Consider the following 19,458-nt stretch of genomic DNA (forward strand, 5'->3'; position numbering starts at 1 on the left):
GGCTTCCACTGACCTCTGACCCCAGGCCTGGGCAGCTCGATGGTAATCGGGTTTGGACTTGGCCCAGATGGGGAAGTGGCGCCTGTGACCCTTTGGGGTGTGTGTGGAGCTGGACAACAGCAAGCGTTTGCCTTCTGGAGGCAGAGGGTAAAGCAGTGAAGTCTCTGGGGTGAGGCTCTCCCTGCAGTGACCAATGACCCCAGGCCTTCCATTTTACAAATGAGTGCCCCGAGTGGGCAGGGGATTGGCCCGGCCATATCCTAAGCTAGTGGTTGTGTATGGGGCCACGCCGGGCGCCTGGATGCCCCGCGATCATGACCTGCCTCCTCCTGGGAGTCTCACCGTGGAAATGAGACTAGGAGCACGCGAGGCCAGGCTCGGCCTCGGCCCTGGTCCCGGAGTGAAGAGACGGCCCCCAGAGCCTCCCTGACAGAGGCAGAGGCTCGGCCAGACATGGGCTTACACTGGTTTAATTCATGTCAAATGTAGTTTACAAACAGGAAGGACAAGTACCTTGGTAGAGGATATACAGACACAGCATCACAGCACAGCGTCCGCGGCGGCCGGCAGGCAGGGGCTGGCAGGCCAGGGCCAGGGCAGTTGAGGCCCTCCCCTCTGGAGGGTCACTGCCCCGGAAGGGACTCCCACTCCTTCCTTATAAGCAGCCCTGGCACCAAGCAGTGCCCGAGCGAGCCCCCGTACGGATGGAGACGGGGCCGCTCGTCTAGCCGCCGGCCCCCGGGCCGAATGAAGAACTATACACCACTGAACATGAAACCACCGCTGGCAGACACAGGGGACCGGTGTGGGGAGGGGCCGGGGCTCCCCGCCTCCTCCTCCTCCTCCGAGGAGGGACACATACAACCGGGGCGGGGCAGGGCGGGGTGGGGCGGGTCCGTCCCATCTCTACACGACATTGTAAACATATAGGGTCTATGTTACATGTGCTTGTCTGGCCCGTGTGCAGGTCCGGCTGTGTGTCTGCCCAGACCCGGCGCTCCGCCCGCCCGCTGCAGACACAAGGGGGCACGAGGGGGACACAGACGGCCAGGGCCGGGCGGGGCGGGGAAGGAGGGGGGCTGGGCTGCTCCACACCCTCCACTCTGGCTCCAGAGTCCTGTGTGCACGCCGGTGTACACGTGTGTCTGTCTCTGCGGGTGGTGGGTGAGCAGGGCTGGGGGCGGGCTCACGCCTGGTCCTGGTGTCTGGGTTCACAAGTAGATGCGCCGCAGGTCCCCGGGGGCTGTGATGGTGTTACACTGGGGGCACAGCTTCTTGGCTCCCTGCAGGGAAAAGGGCGGTCAGTGGGGGGCCCGGTGCCCTCCTCGCTCTCAGCTCCTGCCCCACCTCCCGTGGTGGCCCGAGGCAGCGTCGGGGGACCCTGGCTCGCCAGGCCCCTAGGCTGGTCCCGGACCCCCGAGGTAGTGACGAGCATCCAAAGCTTGGGGCTGTCCGTCACCCGCACGGATGGTGACTTTCCCCCGGCATTTACTTCTGAACTCGGGGGTCCTGGGAGTGTGGACACGGAGAAGAGGGAGCATGCTAGAAAGGGGCAGCAGAGCCGATCAGGCCCAGCCCCCGGAAGTCGGGGAAGGACGTCCTGCGCCGATTCTGTGGGCCAGAAGGCCGCGGGCTCCTGTCTGAAGCCTAGACGCCGCCACGGGCCTAAGGGGCTCTTTGTGGAACAGGTGGCTGCAGGCACATTCATGCTAGGCCAGGCGGGCAGACAAGGGCCGCTTAATACTGGAGAAAAGCCAGAAGACGGGCGGCCCGCTCACAGGCCTTCCCGCCATTCCCGGAGGGAGTGTGGCCTGGAGGAGGCCTCACTTGCCGGTCTATGCCCAGGCTTTGACGCTCCTCATCCCACATGCCTGGTGGCACCCTGCAGGTGTAAGATTCCCCAGTGCCTGACAGGGCACCCCGAAGTGATCTTCAGGCATGGCGGCGGTGGCCCCCAAGAGCCCTGGCACGGGTGGCTCCCCATGTCCCCGGGATGGGAGAGGAGCAGCCGAGAGGAGGTTTTGGCTCCGCCACGAGGCCCCCTTTGTGGGAAGGAGGGGGGCTGTAATCAGAACAAGACAGGCTTGCCAGGCCCAGCTGGGCCGTTAAACCCCACGGGTCCGGCCCCCACGCTGGCTCGGCGGCCCTAACGAGATCACATGCCTGACTTTGATCAGGCCACAAAGACCCAGCCGCTCCTCTCCAGGTTTTATTGCGGCTTCGGGCTATGTTTTAATGGTCACCCAGAACCCGCCTGTGCCGGAGCCGAAGCCTGGGCTGCAGAGCCTGTAATAACCACCGCGTGGTCCTGCAGGGAGGGCTGGGCAACAGATGAGCCAATGCTTCCCAACAGCTTCTCCTGCCTGAGCAGGGCCTTGAGCGCCTCACCCACACGGGCTCAGGGGGTACTGCTGGAGCGGGTGTGGGGGACAAGGAGCAAGGGGGCACCTGAAACACTGGCCGGCACTTCGTGCGACAAAGATCTGGGGGTTTTAGTGGCCTGCGAGCTCCACGAGCTAGCAGGGGAACGCAGAAAGCAGAAAAGCCGAGACGTCAGGCTCCCAGGATCATCCTGCCCGCTGCCTGGTCAGATGCCCTCTCTGGGCCTCACGTGCTGCTGAACCAGAGCACGCCGAGGGGCATCTGACCAAGATGGGCTTGAGAGGATGCAGAATGAGGCTACTTGGAAGGTGCTGGGGGCACAAGGGAGGAATGGCTGTTTCATAGTCTGCCTCATCTGCTCTGGCTGCCCTGGGACTGGTCCCAAGCCTAAAGGAGCACGCCCGGAGGGGAGTGGCGCAGCTGGCCACACGATGCTCAAGTCAGGCCCATCTGGGTAGAGATGGTGGGTGCCCAGGGCCCTGGCTGGGGACAGATGAGGCCCAGAGTGGCAGGCTCCCAGGGAGAGGCTGGATGCCTACAGTGTCCTTGTCCCTTGGGGCCCCTTCTGGCTGCGCTTGCTAGAGGACCCTGAGTGGAGACTGAATGAGCCTTCTTAGGAGGCGAAAGGCCCAATTTCTGCACTGAGGCCAGGACAGTAAGACCCTAAAAAGGACTCTGAGGGGCAGTGCCGCCGAGGGCGGCAAGCCCTTCGGGTGCCCCAAGCCTGGGGTGTCTCCTTGTGGACAAGATGGAGAAGCAGAGGCTAACCTGGGATGCAATCAGGTCAGTCCCCAAACATTTATGAGTGCCTACTATGGCCTGCGCCCTGGGTTAGGCAGTGGACGTGGAGAGTCAATAATGGTCACCTTGGAAGAAGGATTCCAGGAGGGCCCCACAGCTCCGCACTGTCTAACAGCTCTCAGGCAAGTGGAACAAGGCCTGGATGGCCGGCTCATCCTGTGTGCAGAGGAGGCCAGGGTGGGGGAGATGGCAGAAACTGACCAGTCTGCAGCACTGGGCCAAATACCATTCCCAAGGGACTCAATCCAGGTTCGAAACACCAGCTCCACAAGCACAAGCTGGAGGGGGCCGGCTAGAACGCATTTGTCTGGGAAAGATTGGGGGATTCAAAAGCATGACCGGCGCGCTCAAGGACTCAGCTGGGCCTGGCAGCCAGTGAGTTAAGAGACACACATGCAATGCCTACTGTATACCAGGTGTGGCGGTGGGCACAGAGAAGGCAAAGACAAAAGCTCAATGGTGCCGGCCTCAAAGAACTTGTATTCTATTGAGAGCAAAGAACACACGAAGTAAACAAACACCAGCACCTGCAAGATGAGCATGGGATGCCTGGAGGGGGCAAATGATTCTGTGAGGCAGAGAGAAGGAAGGACATTCCAGGCATGGGCCCAGAGAGATGTTATACCCACCACTAGGCACAGCAAGCACCCATCTATACTGACCTGTGGGTTTGTGGGAGCCAAACTATGAGGAGTTTATAAAGTAGCCACTCTTAGAACATTACTGTGGGGAGCAGCTGGATGGCTCAGTGGATTGAGAGCCAGACCTAGAGATGGGAAGTCCTGAGTTCAAATCTGACCTCAGACACTTCCTAGCTGTGTGACCCTGGGCAAGTCACTTAACCCCCATTGCCTAGCCCTTACCAATCTTCTGCCTTGGAACCAATACACAGAATTGGTTCTAAAATGGAAGGTGAGGGTTAAAAAAATAATCGCTGTGGCAGATGTGAGCAGGAAGGATAGGAGAGGAAAGAGACTTGAGGCAGGGGGATCGATCACAAAGCGACTGCAATCATCTCAGTGATGAGGGTTCCTGGAACTAGGGTGCTGGCTGTGTGAATGAAGTAATGGGGATGGAGGAGAGACAGGGAGGCAGAATCAAGACATAACTGACTGGAAAGGAGAGAAAGGCCATTCGGAGGTGGTAAGCCTGGGTGAATGATAGGAGAGTCCTCTGGGGAAGTACTCTGTTGAGATGCCACTGAGGTCCTTCCAAACTCTCAAGTTCAGTGATTCTATGAGTTACCTTGAGGGCAGCCCGTGGGACATGGCCACCGGGCAAAGGGGGCTGAAATACCTAAGAGAGACTGGTGGGGGCAGGGATGGTGGGCAGGAGATTCTCCAGATCCACAGAGAGATTTATTCACACAGGGTTGATAATTAAACCCAAGAGAGCTGATGATCAAGCATAGATATAAGGGAGAAGAGAGCTTAGGCCAGAGGCCTAGAGACCCACCACACGTGGGAGGTAAAACAAGAATGAAGATGCTGCAAAGGAGACCAAAGAACAGCCAAGAGAGGTAGGAGAACCAAGAGAGCATCCAGGAGAAGAGGGTGACAGTGTGATGGATCAGAGAGAAGGAGAGCAATGGGGCAAATCAGAGATCACTAATAACTCTGGAGAAAGTTTCAGGAGAGTGGCCAAGGATCCAATGGCCGGACAAGTGCTTAGGAGAGGGCAGGGAGGCAGTGAGCACAGACAGCTTCTTCTAGGTTCTGGGGTGTGAAAGGGAGACCTATGAGAAGGAGGGAATGGTACAATTAAATGAAGGTTTCTTTAAGGATGATGGAAGAGGGGGGCAAATGTGGGTGTGTTGGTGGGCAGCCAAGAGCCAGTGGAGAATGAAAATCAGGAGATGGGGCTGGGCATAGGAATTTGGGTATCAGAGGATGCTACCCAAGGGCCCACGCACTGAGTTTGTCATCTTCTAAGGGAGGCCACTTTGAGGAGATCCAGGATGTAGAACTGGGGGAAGAGCAGGCCTGTGATGGACATTGGGTTCAGTGAAGTGTTTATGGGGGCCTTTGCTAAGGGAGGGCAGGGTTGGCCAGGTAGTTAGAGTGGTCAGATGAAATCTGTGAGGTTTGGGTCAGTTTTAGGAGCCCCTGAGTTTAAGAAGGACACTGAAAAGTTGGAAAGTGTCCAGAAGAAGATGGCCTGGCTGGGAACAGGTCTAGAGTCCAGGGCAGGATGACTGGCTCAACTCTGAAGATGAGAAAACTAAGCGGGGTGGGGCACTTAGAAGAGAGCTGTCCAAGGGCTATCATGAAGGAGGGTCAGGATTACTTTAGTTTCAAAGGCAGGGAGAAGTTATTAACAGGCAGAGCCGTCTTAGAGTGAGTAGCCTTCCCTGGCAGGGAAGCAGCTCCCAGTTCTCTGAAAACAGGGCCTGGAAATCCATTTTCTGAGATTTTATAGAAAAGTTCTTTCCAACTTACAGCCGTTGGGACCTCAGTGATTTTTTACAGATGGGGAAACTGAGGTATATAGGTTAAGTGATGTGAATCTAGAAGACTGGGGAGAGCTTGGATTGGAAGTTGGTCTTTAGAGAGGTGGCAAAGCACAGAATCTGTCATTAATTCTGTCCCAAAGCTCTGACAAATCCTTCCCCCTTTCCCTCTGGGAGCCTGTGGGGATGAGGGAAGAGCTGTTAGGGTCCCTTCCAGCATTGGGTTTGCAATGCCCAAGGGTTGGGAGGATGGTCAGAAGGGGTATTATCCAGCTAGGTAGACAGGCCACCACAGTTGCACAAGCCCTGGCTTCCCATGAGTCAGTGCCCCCTGCCTCTGCTGCCCATTCTCCCCAACTTGCTTCTTACCAGGGTCCGGAGCCAACACTCCTCACAGTGCACGTGCCAGCACTGGATGGACGTCAGAGGCATCGTGTAGGAGTCCTGGAGGGCAACAGAAGAGAGGGCTTATTTCTAGGCTTTGCGTGGGCACAGATGGAGGCATCCTAGCTCCCCTCCCACCACCTAACCCTTCTGGGCAGGGGGCCCCTCACCATGCAGATGAGACATTTGTATCGATCCCCACGGGACAGCTGCCGCTCTAGCTCCCGCACACGGGCCTTCAGAGCTTCAAAAGTAGTCACAGCTGAGTCCTCTGTGATCCTGTAATAAGGACAGGGTGGGCACAGGCACTGTTAGGAATAGTAGTGGAATCCCCTTCCTCCACATACAAGTCTCTCCAGCCCTGGCCCCCGGACAGATCCAAGTCCAAGGGAGATAGCTGTGGGGGCTCTGAGGTCTGCCTGGCATTGTGGAGGCTGTTGGCAACTGAGCTACCTCCTGAGTTAAGGAGGAACTAGGTGTTACTGGGCTGACCAAAGGATGGATGGATAGTAGGGGGCAGCTCAGGGCTCTGTTGCCTGGGCAATGCCTGTGGGCAATCAACACTGTGCTACTGATTTAGTTATCACTTCCTCAGGAGACAGACATGCTATAAAGCTCTCCTTTATATCCAGGTTTGGGGGTCCCTGTTCCCCTAGGCCAAATCCATGTCCTCAAATCATAACTACTCCAAAGGAGATCATTTAGTCCTTGCAATCAGCCTCCCATGGATAGAGAACTCACTCTTGGGCCTACTGGGCAGCTCTGCTGAGGTCTCTCCTCCCACCTCCCTGCTCTGCCTCTAGCTCTGCAGGGAAGAGGCTGTGTTCCCTTCTAGTTTGCAGGCTAGCCCCTCTCGGGGTGTCCTCTGTCTGGCTGGGTGCAGCCAACAGGACACTCAGCTTTGGGGAGCTCTAGAGATCACAGGGCAAGGGTGCACCCTCAGTTCCCCAAGCATCTCTCCAATATGCACACCAGGGGAACCCAGGGTTCCAGTTTCTCCAAAACTGACTGGGCAATTCCCCCATGGTCATCCTAGTGGATAATAGTCAATGACTGCCTTAATTAAAATACCTCCCAGGAATCACAAAAGCAACTTAGAATTGGACTTTTAATACAAAATACTTGTTGGGAATTCTGTACTCCCCCCCCCCCCCCCGCCCCGCCCCGCTCCCTAAAGGCCACTGGCACATGACCTAGGCTTGTGCCTGTCACCTGTTCAACCCTAGTTGGGTCCCACCCCATAGGAAAGGCCTTGGGAGCCTGCCTTCCTACAGATCAAGCTGTTCCATCCCCTCCAGCATCCAGGCCCCATCAGTGCCTCAGCCTAGAAAGATGGCTGGGTGGCTAAGGCCAGGCCAAGTGATCTTATGGTTCTTCTGAGGCTACAGAAGATGTGGTCACCTGGCAGGAACCCAGGAGCCATGGGCCTCCTCTTCCACCTTATTCTCCAATACAAGGTCCTAGTGCACAGATTTTAAAACCTCCTGTGCAGCAGGGCTAACCCTTGCTGGGCAGCTCTGGGCTCAGTCCTGGCCCAGGAAGGCTTCTTCCTCTGCAGCCCCAGCTGGGGTCACCCCATGGCTGCTGGGTGCCAATTCCTGGGTAATTAAACCACTCAGTGCTCCCATGTAAATAACAGGCTCTGACATGAGATTTGTAATTTAAAATGTTAATGATGCTATTTATCCCCAGATTTTGCCTAGGGAGAGAGAAGCAGTGCCATAAATCCCTTGGCCTGTCCTCCAGAGGTGGCAGGACCTCCCAGGGTCGCTTTCCCCTTTACATTCTCCTACCCCCCATCTTTGGGTCCAAAGTGAAGCTCTGTCATCCTGAATTCTCACCTCCTGGCCAGAAGTAGAGTGTGTGGACGTACTTCCAGAGAATCCCATGCCCCCAGGAGGAAAGCCCCAGCTCAAGGCAAAGAGGAATGGGGCCCAGGATAGGATAGGGGACAAAGATAAAAGTTCCTTGGCCAGGCAGAGGGACTCTGAGCCCTGGAGCCTTAGAGGGAAGTCAGGAACCTGAGGTGCTCTTGCTCAGCACCTCTTCCCCTACCCAGGCCCACTTATTGCCACCCTGCAGAGGACAGGAATAAGGGATTTCTTTCTTGAGTTCTCTCTGGCCACTGCCATCTGTCCAGCAGGAACACTGAAGCACAGCTCCATCGATACTTGTCCCCTCCACATAGCTCAGTCAGGGGCTTTCAGGGTCACTGTTTGTCTCTCCCAGAAGTTTTCCTTACTCGATAAGCAAGACTCGATAAGCAAGGCTGAATTTTAGCTTGTTGCCCCTACAACTGGGAGCTAATGGTCCCCCAAGGTGGACGGGGACCATTCCCAGGCCGTGGGTGGGGCAGATGATGACCTACACTCAGATAATAACGGGGTAGGGGGAACCTTGCCCCACCTGCCCCCAATCCTTCACTTGGTCCTGGGCCACTGCTCTCCCCAACGAATATTCCACTACTACCACAACCTCAAAAAACAAACAAACAAAAAAAACCCTCTTACTTGTCTTAGAACCAATACTGTATACTGGTTCCAAGGCAGAAGAGTGGTAGGCAATGGGAGTTAAGTGACTTGCCCAGGGTCACACAATTAGGAAGTGTCTAAAGTTCAGATCTGAACCCAGGGCTTCCCATCTCTGTCCCTGGTTCTCTATCTACTGAGTTACTTAGCTGCCTCCTATCATAAACTTCTTTCTAGACCTCAATCCTACAGCTGGGCTAGCATAATTGTGCCCAATAAGGGCACACGGCAGGCATCAGGATGCAGGACTGGGCATTCTCAGCACTGTCACTCCCCTGTCCCTCCAATTTGCTTCAGCTATTGGATTTCCTCTTTATGGTGCTGATAAACCTTACCTGTCTCATCTAGAAAAACCAAGCCCTGAACTGAGGGCAGTCAAGGGTCAGGAGATGTGGAGGCTGATTTTGAAGTTTTGTTCTACAGATGGCATATCGAGGATGGCCAGCCCCACCAGGACATGGGGCTCTTCTTTCCCTGGGGCCTCCCTCACCTGCTCCCCAGACACCACCTGGCTTGTTCTTCAACACAGAAGGAGCCAGTAGGCTCTCCCCCTGCCCCCCTGCATGCTGGAGCTGGGTATCTGTATGCTAGATTTTCCCCTCCTCCCCTCCCTGCTTCCTTCTCTCCCCTGGGCTGGCTCAGAGCACGGAGCTGGGAGCTGGTTTCTACGGGAACCATGTGAGCGGGATCCCAAAAGGAGGCCCTGGTGGCAGGGCTGGGATGGAGCTGTGCCCACACCTGGCCCCTGGGGTGCCCTTTTTGCTCAAACACCAGCTGTGCTCAGCACCCCTGACCCCCAGGGATGCAGTGGGACCAATGCTTTGTGAAACTGCCATTTCGGAAGAGAGGAAAAAGCCAGACCCGCAGCAGCATCTCCTGCTCTCAAACCTTCTTAACCCAACGAGCGTTTCGCCCGCTGAAGCATGCCCGGCATGAAGTGTTCTCCAAAGGAGATAATTACAAGCGGATTGAATGCTTGGCGGCAGCAGCGGCCGCCTCAAATCCCAGGTTTCACACACTTGCCTTGCCCGCTGGGGCCCCGCTGCCTATTATGCACGAGGCTTTGCCAGGCGAGAAGCATGGAAATCAAGACTTGTTTGATAAACCATCCCCCCAGCCCTGCACATGCACACAGACACTCCATGTGTGCACACACAGCCAGCCACGCTGGCTCGCCATCTCGGCTGGCCCGGTCCTTTCCCGGCCCTGACAGTCCAGGCCTGGGCGCACAGGACAGCCAGTGGCCCCTGGGCCCACCTCCTTCCCTGATTAATGATGTTGTCTCCCTGATTTATGACCGGCTCTTCCAGATTAGAGTTCGCTCCCCTCCCCCGACCCCTCCCCAGCCCCCATTCGGAAGGCACAACCACACTCGGCTGGAAATATTAGAGAATTATTAAATAAACATTCATACGTCATGTCTCTTCCCATCCTGAGCTCATCGGCGGCCTGGTCGGCCGCGCGGGCCTGTTTGCCTTGCCGCTGACACGGAGCAGCTGGAGTGATTCATGGAGAGGCTGGCTAAAACGTTTCATGTCATATATCATGCTAGCAGCGCTCTCTGCCCCGACCGAGATAAACTGATCAACCACAACGGGCTGGAATGAATTTATGACAACAGAAAATTGAGGAAAACAAATGGGAGGTGACCCAGTGGGCCAGGAACCCAGACTCACACGCTGGCCTGCAATCTACTTTGGTGGCAGGAAGCAAAATTGAACATTGGCCCTCGGAATTAAGATGCTGCCTTTTCCCCCCACATGACCCTGGTTCCCACGTGGGGGCCGAACTTGGGCAGCATCTCTGGGGCAAGGAGGGGGCACCCCAGCCACCTGCAGCCTCCTCCGTGTTGCCTTCAGGAGCTGTGCAGCCTCTGTTGGCAGGGAGTGAGGGAGTAGCGCTACAGCTGCCCCTCGGACCCATGAGGTGACACCGACCTCCTGGGGAGGCACTGTGGGGATGGGGCACTGCTCTAGGGTACGCAGTTTTGAGCCCAAGTAGCCCTCGCCAATCTCTGGTTGTCAAGGGCAGACAGCCCTTTCCTCATCCCTAAATCTGTGTATGCCATGCTCAGGCAGCCCTCTGAACTCACCTCAAGGCCCACCCCTGCTGATGGAGGGCTGGAGGGCACTAACAAGATGCTCCCCTGACCTACATCAGCCACAACACCAAGACCAAAAAATTCTAGCTACGAACAACGAAGCCCAATGGTTCTGCCTCAACTTGCCGCGAGCAACACCCGGGACAAGAAAAATGAAACCAATTTAGCTCCCGATTAAGAAACAGAAACTGGAGATGAATCAGCTGCTGTGGCTGGGCTGGGCTGCCATATATCACAGCTCAGCGGCAGGGCTCTCGGGCAGGCGCTCCGAGGCTCGCAGGGCCCGGCCTGCTTATCAATTCAGAGTCCGGCGGCCACAGACAGCTTGCCTGCCCCTTGTTCGGTTCTGTTCTGTTCTCCCTCCCCATTTGCTGCCACCCACAGACTGAGCCCAAAGAGGAGCCTCTGCGGCAGGGCAGGGTCCTGGATACTCACTTTTCAATGTCGCTGTTCTTGCATGTCTTCTGCATCGCTACCTCCTGCTTACTGCTCTCACCATTACTCGTGGAGGGCATCTCTGCTGGAGGAGGAGATGGAATTCACACCTGGCCCTGGCTCTTCTGAGGGCAGCCCCCCACCCAATCTGGGAAGCCCCAGGGATCTTGTCCTGAGAGATGAGAGGGGGGACAGGCAGCCAGGAGCCCAGAGCAGACCTGCTGGCTGCCCGAAAGCTCCTGGTCAGTGGGTCCCTTTCTCAATCCCCGATATCCTGGGGGCTAGGCACTGGCACTGGTTAATAGGAAAGCAGGATGCCAGGATCCCAGAGCAAGCATGCTAGCTGCTGGACAGCTCCTGGTCAGAGTGGATCCCCTGGCAGGGACTGGCACTAACCCTTTCCTTCTGAGGCCTCTGGTTGGGTTACTGCCTCAGCCTCAGCTCTCAGGGTGCGTGGCCCTTGGGTAGCAGGTGATGGATGTTCTCGGGGACCCTAGGGAAGTGCTAAGCAGCAGGGGCCAAGGCAGTCAATGTCCTTGTGTCCCTCCCTCTGCCAGTGGGCCGAGGGCTGGGCTCAGCTGCTAAGTCTGTCCCTGTTCTCTCTGCCCCTCCTCCAAGTTCAGGACTCACCATCACTGGCCCATTTAGAGAACTCTGGCGTTATCCGAGTGCTGGGTGTGCCGCCACTGAAAGTGAAGGGGGGAAGCAGTGAGGCCTTCAGGTAGGGAATAGGGAGAGGCACTACAGACTGGGGATGGGGGTTGTTCCAGCAGTATTCTTCATGGCAGCAGGAGGCCTGGCCTCCATGAGGGAAGCAGCCTTGTGCCCCTTCCCCCCCACTTTAGCACAGCACCTACTTTAGTACAGCTCCCCGGAGGGCCTCTCGCTCTTTGGCTTCACCGGGCTCCTCACCAGTGCACGGGATGATGTCGGCCTCAGTGTACCTGGACACAGGTTAAGGAAAATACCGCCCCACACAAGTCTCGATGGCCTCTCAGCTTGGGGCTCAGTCTCTTAATACATCAGGGCACAGCCAGCTAGCCAGCATTCTTTCTTTATTCAATTGGGTTAAGTGACTTGCCCAGGGTCACACAGCTACAAAGCATCTGAGGCCAGATTTGAACCCAGCCTGACTGACCCTACCTAGGATTACACACACAGAGACTAGGCCCAGAAGATTAGATAATGAGTAAGGAGACTGGCAAATGAGAAGTAAGAAGCGACTGGGGAGGCTTAGCTTTGGGAAGGCCTAAGGGGACTTAACACCACTCTTAAGCCCTACAAGCTTACAGTGTAGAAGTTGGATCGACTCAGTTCTGCTTGCCAACACTGGGAGCTCTGACTCAAGGGAAAGGGAGGCTCTGAACCAGAGGCTGGCCAAGTGTCTGAGGCTTCAACTTGTGCAGGGGTCAGACTGGGGGGGCTTCTGGGTTCTTTGATGTCCTCTCACAGGCTCCCAACTGGGGCCAATAGCATGGGGGAGCCCAGCATGCACCACCCTTCCCAAATGGGTTCCAGAGGATACTGGGGTTTCCCGTATTCCAGGGTGTCATCGCCATCCACATCCAGGTCAGCATCACTGTCTGGATTCTCCTTGCCACTACACATGATGAAGCCAGAGCCTGAGGGAGAGATATCAGGGTGAGAGGGGCAAGGCCCCTAATATGTGTGGAGTTCTCATAGAAATCCAGTATGTTGGAATTCCTGCAGAACCCGTCTTAAATTACTCTTGACAGCAGCCCCTCCTCCCCCCTTCCTCTGGCTTGGCATTCGAGGCTCTCTGCAGCAATCTCTTTTTATCTGCCCTGATCTACAAGATGCCACACTGAGCTGCTCACCTTATCTCTTCATTCAGAGATGCCCTTGCTAATCTCTACGCACCAAAGTTCAGCTCTATTCCAAAGCAATCCCTCCCATTCTGGAATACCCACAACACATTGCAGCCTGACATACAAGGGGCTGATACCCTCTCTTCCCACCAGCTCTGGCCCTGCTTCATCTCCTGGGGTCCTCAGAGATAAACCCAGGATGAATTCTGGGAGCCTATGGAGAGAAAACAGGATAGCCCAGGGCTCTCCCAGGCGGGATGGGGACCCCTTGCCATTTCCAGGTCAGCTCAAAGCACTGCATACTCATTGGCCTACCTACTCCCATTCTGCATATGGAGGCCCTGAGGTGAAGTCCAAATGAGAACACCATATCTTCCCTCTAACTTCCCTCACAGCAGGTTCTGCCACTGCTGGGCTCACCATGACCCCAAAGGGGCCCAGCTTCTTGGTTCTGCCTCAAGGTCCCTGCCAGCAAAAATTACCAAGCAGCTGCTCAAATATTTGGTGTCTGAACTGCCTGCCATTAATTATTCATCCCTGACTCGTTCAGACCAGATTCCTGGACAAGTGCAGTCACACACTGATAGGGAGAATGGCCCCAGTGGGACACATGCTCACACCTGCTCCTTCTTCTCTTCCTCAGTGTCCAGGCAGTGGGTCCCAAGCTCCTGAGGGCTACTGGCCCACCGTGGCTGCACTAGGTAGGTACCCAGGGTATTCTATTTCCACAACATGCCATCAGCAGCTAGCTTCCATCTATCCTCGGCCCCAGGGAGGCCACAAGACACTTCTCACCATCTGACCTCAAGAGAAATGGGTCTTCAAAGGTTTTGCTGAATGGCTGTTTGGATAATGTGGGCTTCTGGGATGCTCTAGAGATCAGATTACCAGTTAAAGCCCTTTTGGGAGGGAAGGAAGGTGTCTTCTCCTCCGCTTCCACGCCAGAAAAAAGGTAACAGGCAGCTGGCAGCAATTTCCATGAGGTTCCCTGGCTGGCCAGGTGTGTTCCAAGAAGCAATTTCAGCCTCACCAGTGAGTGGCACCTCCATAAACCCTCTGACAGTTTGGGAGACAAACTCCCCCATCAATCAAGATATACCTAGTAGGATCACTGCAGTCCCCAGCACTGTGTACACACAGCTTTCTGGGGGCTGCCGGCCCAATGCTCACCAAATCAAGTTATTTCTGCCTCTGCCAGGGGCTGTGGAAGCTGAGGGCCACCTTCAGCGAGTGACAAGTGACAAGGTCAACTTCATATCCTCCTGGTGGCTGTTTGCCTGCCGCTGCCGGCTCAGGAGGGGTTAGAAGGGTCTCAGCTTCTTGGAAACGATTTAAAGTAAATACCCCAAAGGTGTTAAAGAGCCCCAAATCATTAACAAACTCCATCTTGCCTTTCAAGTGCCCCATGGCCTCTCTTTTCCTAAAGTCTGGGAAGGCCTGGTAAACAAAGCAGCAGAAGCAGCTGGCCTATGGTCCACTCAAGGATCTACAAGGGTGGTCTGAGTAGGTGGGCACTCTGCTGTTCTGGCCTCACCTAGAAGGTTTGGGGGGAGGGGGTTGCTGAAGACAGAGTGGCATTCTCAGGGTTCCACAACCCTGGTCTAGGTCCCCAGCTTCCCTTTCCCAGATTGTAAAGAAGGAAGCTTTAGAAGGTTCAATGAACCCAAGTCAGAGAGCCCAAGTTCAAATCCCAGTTTGGCTATTTATTCCCTATGCAGCTTTGGGCAAGTTCTTTAACCTGTCTGGCCTCAGTCTTCTCCTCTGTAAAGTGAGTGGGACAGACTAGATAGAATCTCTGAGACCTATGATCACATGCCCTCATGAGTGGGGCCTTTTATGGGACAGCCCATGGGCTACCGCCTCCCTTCCCCCAAAAGAATCCTACCAAATCTGTATGCACCTTGCTCCCTGGCCTGTTAAACTTTATTTTCTTAATGAAATGTCACTAGCCGACTTCTCACAGCATCCCAATAAAAAGAAATGGTCGTAAAGTCATTTTATGCGGATACCCAGACAGCATCCCTGACATGGAAAGGCCTCAAATCACCTTTTTACCCATAGTTTTTGAAATATCCTAAAGCAACATTTGTAGATAAGATGGCCTAGGAAGCAAGCTTAGCCCTCTTGGGAACTCCAAGGGGCTGCCAGGAAGCTCTGTCCCTGCCCCTTGCCCTTTGGCCCAGCTGAAGAGAGATGAGTTGGCCAAGGGTAGCTCCTTCCCCAGGCTTTAGGAAGGACCCAATCCTCTGTGGGGCACTGAAGAAGGGTGCTCTACCCTGCCATCTTTGGTCCTCAGAAGCCCCAACAGTCAAAGAAGGTGGGAACAGATGAATGGTAAGTTTCTTTTGCTCTAAATCCTGGTATTCTGGAGCAACTGAGCTCCATCCCCAGGGGAGCTGCTTGACAATTTCTGGAAACAAAAAGAGGGGATGTCTTTGCTGAGCCTGAATGCCTGGTCGGGTGCTCTGGGGCCCCTCCTCCCTGCTTCCAGTCTGGGACTCTCCACCCAGTACTGGTGAGATTCCCTATCAGGTACTGTGGGCCAGGCCAAAGCAGCTTTGACCTCTAGACACACAAGAACCCCCAAATGGAGCAACCTCATCTTGGGAGGCTTAGGAATTAGGCCCAACCCTGCCCCATGGCAAGACCTTGAAATGAGCATTGGGCCAGGAGAGAAAAGGGGGGAAAAGAGAACAAGGTCTAAATTTCATAAAATAATCCCTTCTCCTCCACACTCATTTTTTTTCCTGGGCAAGGAAGAAAGAAAGTCAGTGTTAATTTAATCAATTGATCAGCATATTGACTGAGGAACCAGAGCTCTGCGTGCGCTTGGTGCGGTGACGTCCTGGAATCTGAGACCACTCAAAAGCCCCCATTGATTTCCTCACCTTCGGCACCAAACACATGCAGGGGGAGGGCCAGCATGGGACGGGAGGGGATGAGTTAGGCCAGGGTGTCGGCTGCAGATGAGTTTCCAGCTGAAATTAGTTACCGATGCCGCTGTGGTGGCTTGTGTAAACGCCATCGATTGGGGCCTGACAGTCCTCGGAGCCGGCCTGGGCGATGCCGGGACAATCAATCGGCCGGCAGTGTCTGTCACCTGCCACTTGGCTGAGCAGTTGACAATGCAATTATCCAGTGTGGAGGCAGGGAGTTGGCGTGTGTCAAACGCAGTTAGCCACTTTCCGGGCACCACTCGATAATGCGTTTCACTGCCTCACTTGCTGGCGCACGTCAGAAGAGACACGGGCAGGCGGCGATGTCTGAGCCCACCAACACCCTGGCCCTGGCTTTCTTTACTGTCCCTGACTTGACAACTGTCCCTTGAGCAGTGTGCACCCACACTGCACCCTGGGGGCTGGAAGGCTGGAGGGCAGGGCAACGGCTATATCCCACTGGAAGAAGCTACCTCCTGCTCCTCCTCCTCTCCAATCCCCAAGTCACTCCTTAGCATACACAACAAAGGCAGATGCTGGCTGTTTCCAACACCTGCCACCTCCCATGCTAGACAGCAGGGGCAGCAGCCGCAGCCCCTACTGCACTGGGTAGAGGGTGGGGGGCCTGGCTGCTGCGGTTGCTCCAGAGAAGGCAGGTGCTACACCATCAGGACCTACCCCCCTCTCATTCCCCCTACCCCCAGGCTCAGGCCTCAGGGCTGATAGACCATCTGTCTCCACCAGCCTCTCATTCAACGGATCTCAGAGTAGCCTTGACATTGTGTTGTCCTCAGATGAAAGGTGACAGAGGCCTTCGGGCAGGTGCCAGGCACTGATCCCTTGCTTGGTTTCTGGGGATGGGAACATGGTCTCCGAGTGGCTTCATGCCCTCCCAGGTGCTGTTTCCAGGGTGCAGTAAGATGGCTGGAAGCTGCCCATTCAGCTTCATTTCTAGGCAGCCCCTTTTATTCCTTTTCTGCCCAGCTTAGTGATAGGGCTAAGGATAGGCTTTGCTAATTCATTGGCTGAGAGGATCCCCAATCCTCGGCAGATCCTTTCCATTTCCTGACCCGTCTCTTGGGAAATTTCTCCATCTCACTGCTCGTATACCCAGTGTCAAGGCCAACTCCTTACTGAAATGGGGTCGGCCCATCTCCTCCCTTTGGGGTGACCTTAACTGCCAGGAAGTGTGGTGGAGAGGCAGCCTGCAGTCACAGGAGCCCAGCTCACTGACCCCACTTCCCCAAACACAAGACAAGCCCCCTCTGGGTCAGCCTAAGAAACGGGCCTGGGCAGCTAAGGGGCCACTCTCAGAAACGGAACCCTTGATGGGCCTGTGCCTATTGGGAGGAGCTTGCCTAAAGTCCCAAAGGGAGTCTATGGTGGAGTCTCAAACTTCAAAGCTTTTTACTGCCCCACACAACTTTTGTCTTTGGTTCCAGCGAAGGCACCTGAAAACTTCTTCTCAGCAGCACCCCTATACCTCAAGGGAGCAGGGACATGGTAGGAAGACTCCCTGGCCTTGAGTCTGGACGCTAGCTTTTCCTGTGACCGCGACTCTCCTGGGGGACACCTTGTGATTTCTTGTAGGCTTTGGGGCAGCATGGAATAGCTCACATATACCCACCTCCTCCTCAGGTGGGGGTCCTGGACTCCCCACAACTCCTCACTGATATGCTGGGCAAGATGACTTATTTATTCCTTGGGATCTCTGTGACTCTTCAGACTAGGCTATTTCTTCCTGTCTTCAAACGAACTTCTGCCAGGTCCAGTCCTAGTCCTGGGTAAGGCCCAGTCTCTGTGAGGGTCATATCATGTCATGAACCTGGAACCTGTCTCTATCTGGCCACACTGGCAGATGCTGCCCTTCGGCAAGCCTCCCTCTGCCCTGAAGCCTTGTGGCTCCCATAGCAGCAGGCAGATCATTTTCAAGACAACTGATCAGTTCAAAAAGAGTGAATCCCAGAGGGGAGGAGGAGGGGGCTTGCCTCAATTGAGGAGGGAGGGAAGACAGGATGAGCATCAAGAAGGAACTTATCCCCAATTCTCCATTTGGTCCTCTCCAGAGGACAGCAATCTCTGCCCCATCAGGGTGCCTCCATCCCTGTCTGTGGCTCTCTCTCTCTGAAGTCTGCTGGACAGCTTCCTCAAGCTGGCGTTATCACTCCCTCTAACCGGTCTTGGCAGGCAATCTAATTCCTCCTGAAAAGGTCACCGCCATTTTAACTGCCTTTCAATCACATTACGCACGCGGCCGCCCGCCCGGGCTCCCACCCCAAGGCTCGAGGCTCGGCTCAGAGAGGGGCGATCGATGCCCTGACATGAGCGTGGCCCCCTAGCCCCCCCAACCACGCCCGGGGCCCCCCAGAGCTCTGGTCTCTGTGGGCTCTGCATCAGCCAGCCCTGGGAGGGAATAGGACTCTCATGGGCCTTGAAAGCCTCCCCAGTGGCCTGGTGCTATCACTCAATGGCTTTAGACAGCCCTCTGGGCTAGCTCCTTTGCCAGCTTCCCCACCACTGGTTCGGTGTCTCCCCATTGATCCCTGTGTAAAACAGTGTTTCAAGTGGGCTCACCTTCTGACTGCACTAAGCTGGTTAAGAGATGACAGAAGCCTCTATCAGGGGAAGCGGGCGCACTTCTCTGGAGATAAAGGAGCCCCCCCCCCCCCAGTCCCATACACAGGTGTGCACATTCTCAGAATCTTTCACACAACAGCCCTTCTTGAGCCCTCTCAGCAATTCTTTCAAGGGAGACCTTATGGTCTAAACATTTTGGGGTGTCTGGCACAATTGCCCCTTTGATTTTATTTATTTACTTTTTAAACCCTCACCTTTGATTCCGAGGCAGAAGAGTGTTAAGGGCTAGGAAATGGGGGTTAAGTGACTTGCCCAGGGTCACCCAGCTAGGAAATGTCTGAGGCCAGATTTGAACCTAGGACCTCCTGTCTCTAAGGCCTGCCTCTCAATCCACTGAGCTATCCAGCTGCCCCCAACAATTGCCCCTTTTAGATGAGACTGCCTTATCCCAAGAGTCAACAGTGGTCTTGGGTGAGCAGCTGCAGGCCAGTAATGGCCTCTCTGAGGACCCCAAGACTCCCTAGGCCAAACCTCTCATTTTATGGATGAGGAAGGAGAAATCTATGGAAGGGAAAGATTGTCCAAAGCCACATAGCAATTAATGTACAGGGCTAGACCAAGGCCAATTCCCTCTCCATGGTGTATCCAAGAGAAAGCACTGTGTTGGAGTTAGGAAGCCTTGGGTTCAAATCCCTCATCAGATGCTTACTAGCTGTTTGAACCCAGGCAAGCCATTTAGCAACTGTGCTTCAGGCTCCTCATCAAACAAAGATCTGAAGGCCTCAACTCAGAATCTAAGATCCCATGATACCAGGCTCCTAGGCACAGTGCCTCAGTCTGCCGTCTGCAGCAACAATCTCCTCTGCCTTGAGAGGCTGAGGTAAGAAGGAGGACCAGACCTGGCCCATGTCTCAGGCACAAGGGAAGAATGCCCAAGGGTCAGTCACAACCCTGGTCCAGCACTTTCCTATGGACTCTGCTGGCTGCCTCTGGTCTCTTCTCCCAGCCCTGCCTGGTCTCCCTCCTGCTGAGTGTG

The 19,458-nt window shown here is 55.2% G+C and overlaps 1 protein-coding gene across 5 annotated transcripts in view; it reads right to left on the minus strand.

The window, feature by feature from the left end:
- Positions 1-454: 454 nt before the first annotated feature.
- The window catches only part of RNF220 (ring finger protein 220), a 258,507-nt gene continuing 239,503 nt past the window's right edge, over positions 455-19,458 (minus strand). For 3 of the 5 annotated variants that reach the window (XM_056815246.1, XM_056815244.1, XM_056815247.1), the window contains 7 exons: positions 12,606-12,702; positions 11,938-12,024; positions 11,711-11,766; positions 11,081-11,162; positions 6,187-6,295; positions 6,002-6,076; positions 455-1,283 (listed from right to left, as the gene is read on the minus strand). In XM_056815246.1, coding sequence (XP_056671224.1) covers positions 1,212-1,283; positions 6,002-6,076; positions 6,187-6,295; positions 11,081-11,162; positions 11,711-11,766; positions 11,938-12,024; positions 12,606-12,702 — 578 coding nt within the window. In that variant the 3' untranslated portion in view covers positions 455-1,211. Of the gene's footprint in view, positions 1,284-6,001; positions 6,077-6,186; positions 6,296-11,080; positions 11,166-11,710; positions 11,767-11,937; positions 12,025-12,605; positions 12,703-19,458 lie in introns of all 5 variants that reach the window. The other 2 variants (XM_056815245.1, XM_056815243.1) reach the window with 1 other exon arrangement.

The sequence above is a fragment of the Monodelphis domestica genome, chromosome 2, assembly GCF_027887165.1.
Source record: "Monodelphis domestica isolate mMonDom1 chromosome 2, mMonDom1.pri, whole genome shotgun sequence".
Taxonomy (NCBI): Eukaryota; Metazoa; Chordata; class Mammalia; order Didelphimorphia; family Didelphidae; genus Monodelphis; species Monodelphis domestica.